General features: G+C 28.1%; 1 protein-coding gene across 1 annotated transcript in view; it reads left to right on the forward strand.

Annotated features, from left to right (window-relative positions):
- Nucleotides 1-215: 215 nt before the first annotated feature.
- Nucleotides 216-3,271, forward strand: part of LOC119667524 (von Willebrand factor A domain-containing protein 8-like) — a 7,439-nt gene continuing 4,383 nt past the window's right edge. Inside the window, exon 1 of the mRNA XM_038076827.1 lies at nt 216-278. Coding sequence (XP_037932755.1) covers nt 216-278 — 63 coding nt within the window. The remainder of the gene's footprint in view (nt 279-3,271) is intronic.

Genomic DNA, 3,271 nt, shown 5'->3' on the forward strand with positions numbered 1-3,271 from the left:
ATGCGATAAGCAAACTCACCGCAAACTCACATGCTGCCACAAATGCCAAATCCACAAATGTTGCTTGCTACACCAGCAACACGATGTCCTTTGGTTTGCTTGGATGAATTATGCATCCCAGTAAAGCAGAGTAGCAGAGTAGCACGTTCGCATGTTTAGGTAATGGCAATGGCAACGACAACGTTTTTGTGGATTTGGATTTGCGAAACTTTGCTATGACGATAAATCCAACAGGTAATTTGAGCTTTAACAACACTAAAGAATTTTTGAAGTTTATCGTAAGTGGTGTGCTCATTTAGTGCCAAAGAAATATGATATCAATGCCTTGCCTTTGCTCTCGTGCAACACAAAAAAAAAAAATTCTGCTAAAGAAGCAATAGCAATGATTGTAGGAAGAATAATACACAATCCACAGCTAAAGCTGTAGACATGAGAGTACAAAACCTCTAATGTCTGTGCTATGAACGAAATGTATGTTAAGTTGACTTGGATTGCTTCTGCTGCAGTTCTTTTCTTCAGAATTGCCATTGTAAGGGCTGGTGTTCAGGCAGACTGAAGTGCTGCCTTGACACAGCGTGTCTGGGAATTAGTGTCTAAATTTAGCTACTCAACAATTGTCTGAACACAGTTGGAGGCATAGATCTCAAAGAACTACTTGTACGAGTATGTAGGTAAAATCATTTAGTGAAAAGAAAAATTTATTAACATACATCTATCCAAACATTAAAATATATTTATTTTTGTACAAAGATGAAGTTTTGTATCTTCTGCGGCACGGACCACTGCAGCTACAGATATATTAAAAAATATAATAGTAATATTTTTACAATTTAATGAGTTTATGTATGCATATATTTCTTTAATGAAAATAATGAGACCACTATTTATTATTTGTTAATATTTCTTTTTTAATGCTTAAAAATATTAAAAAAATTATTAAGGGTTTTTTAAAGTAAATATTTAAAATGTATAATTAAAATTTATTTCTTGTAATTAAAAAAAACATATGTAAAATAAGCACAAACATATTGTTTTTTAAACTGGGTATCAGACGGGTACGAGTTTTAAAAACGTTTGAGAAGTATATGCTACAGGTTTCTTTTCAAAATTTATATATATAATAATGCGATGACTAAATTTTGCTATTCTATCTTAAGTATATCCCATTCTGTGATTCCGGTTAGTACAATATTCCTATTCTATTTTTATTTATTTTATTTATTTTTTTTTATTTTATTGTTATTGTTTTTTAAACTGGGTATCAGACGGGTACGAGTTTTAAAAACGTTTGAGAAGTATATGCTACAGGTTTCTTTTCAAAATTTATATATATAATAATGCGATGACTAAATTTTGCTATTCTATCTTAAGTATATCCCATTCTGTGATTCCGGTTAGTACAATATTCCTATTCTATTTTTTATAATGCCAGTTTTCACACAGTCCTCACCTTTCAGTACTAGAAAAACACTAGAAATGAAAGAGTACTGTGTGATACTGTGTGTCAGACCTTATAAGCATAATGAAAACTTATATTGAAAGTAACAACTTATGTTGTCACTTTACGCATTTGAAGCAATGCTTGGAAGACATATATTTTTTATTCAAAATAAATGGCAAATTTATTAATATACACTTTACACATTAATCACTGTTGACCTACCTTTAATAGAGGGAGCTTAGAACCCTAGTGCTTTAATCCAAATACAACCTCAAGAAGAGAATTTTTTCTTCAAATATTAAAATCAGAAAATGAAGTATCGAAATAATATGAAAATAGTAATATACGTATATATATATATCTATATATTATATTTAATGTATATGTATAGTTAATTTCCACGGTGATTTGAATTTACAATTAAAAAATATTATTCTAAAACTTTTTTTTATTAAAATAACTGCATCTAGTAACTAACACTAACTATATGTCTATATATTGCAAGTCTAGAAAAAGGTCCTAAATTAACACTGTTATAATATATAACGGCACTATTTTGAACTTACATTTATTGTTAACACAATGAAAAAAAATGATGAAAATAAAGACTGTGAAACGGATTTTGTTCAAACTATAAATTTTAATCTAATTGTACCACATTAAACTGTTTCGCTATAAAGTACTTATTTAATAGAATTAACTATTGAATTGAAAAGTTTAAAAAGTTTTAGATCCATTAGTTTTACTGTTAATAATAATATATAAGCGAATCCATTAATATTGTATAGTACATTGAAGTGTGGGGTCCCTTCTTTCAGAGTAACCCACTAACAATATGTTTTTGCAGTGGCATATTAAGGGGATCAGGAAATATATTCCCCACTTGACATTACAATAATGAGATTATAAGAACTAAGATTTAGAGGTAATTCATTGACCATACGCCTTTGGAGTGGCGTATTAAAGGGATCCGGAAATATACCATACTTAACATAACAATCATTAGATTATAAGAACTACATAGGTTTTTTTTTTATTTTAGTAATTATATTAATTCTAAATTTTATTGAAATTGTTCCAACAGATCTTTAAAAATGTCTAAGAGATTGCGATATCGATCCAATATCGTACACTACGCCTAGAGTTTATATATTTCTATGCAGTATTCTCCAAATATGGTCAATTGAAATGCCTACAACATTAGCAAACTTTTTAATTTTAATACAACGATAGTCCAATATCATTTGATGCACTTTTTGGATGTTTTTGTTTTGGGCTTCAACTACTATTTTTATAAGTTAAGCTGATTCTATTGTATATGTTAATATAGAGTTCCTATAAACTTTATACTAAGACTCAATTTGCTTCGACTCGTATATATTTTGCAATTATATTTAAATGGATCGCAATATTAGTTTCTTTTGCACATTGGAAGTCGGCCAATGATATAAATTATTAACACAAATATTATTGTAAAAGAAACTGATATTTTATTATATTTTTTTATTTATTTATTTGTTTTTTTAGTTATTTTAATTATTCATAAAACTAAAAAATTATTTTGATATGAATTAACTGTACTCTCAGAGGTAAAACTTTCGGAACATACTACGTGTATATATATGGTCATATAGAGTTAATATTAAAAAATCTATAAACTAGAAACCTAAATTTTTATGATGTTACTAAAATATTTATTTGATACGATTTTATTTAATGGTGAGAAAGTAAAAACATGTCTGCACCAACTTCATTGTAATACATTAAGACTGAAAAGTTTTCGGAAATTCTCATTTAAAATTCGCGCGCTGTATATTTTTCGATATTTTA

Source organism: Teleopsis dalmanni, chromosome 1, assembly GCF_002237135.1.
Source record: "Teleopsis dalmanni isolate 2A chromosome 1, ASM223713v2, whole genome shotgun sequence".
NCBI lineage: Eukaryota > Metazoa > Arthropoda > Insecta > Diptera > Diopsidae > Teleopsis > Teleopsis dalmanni.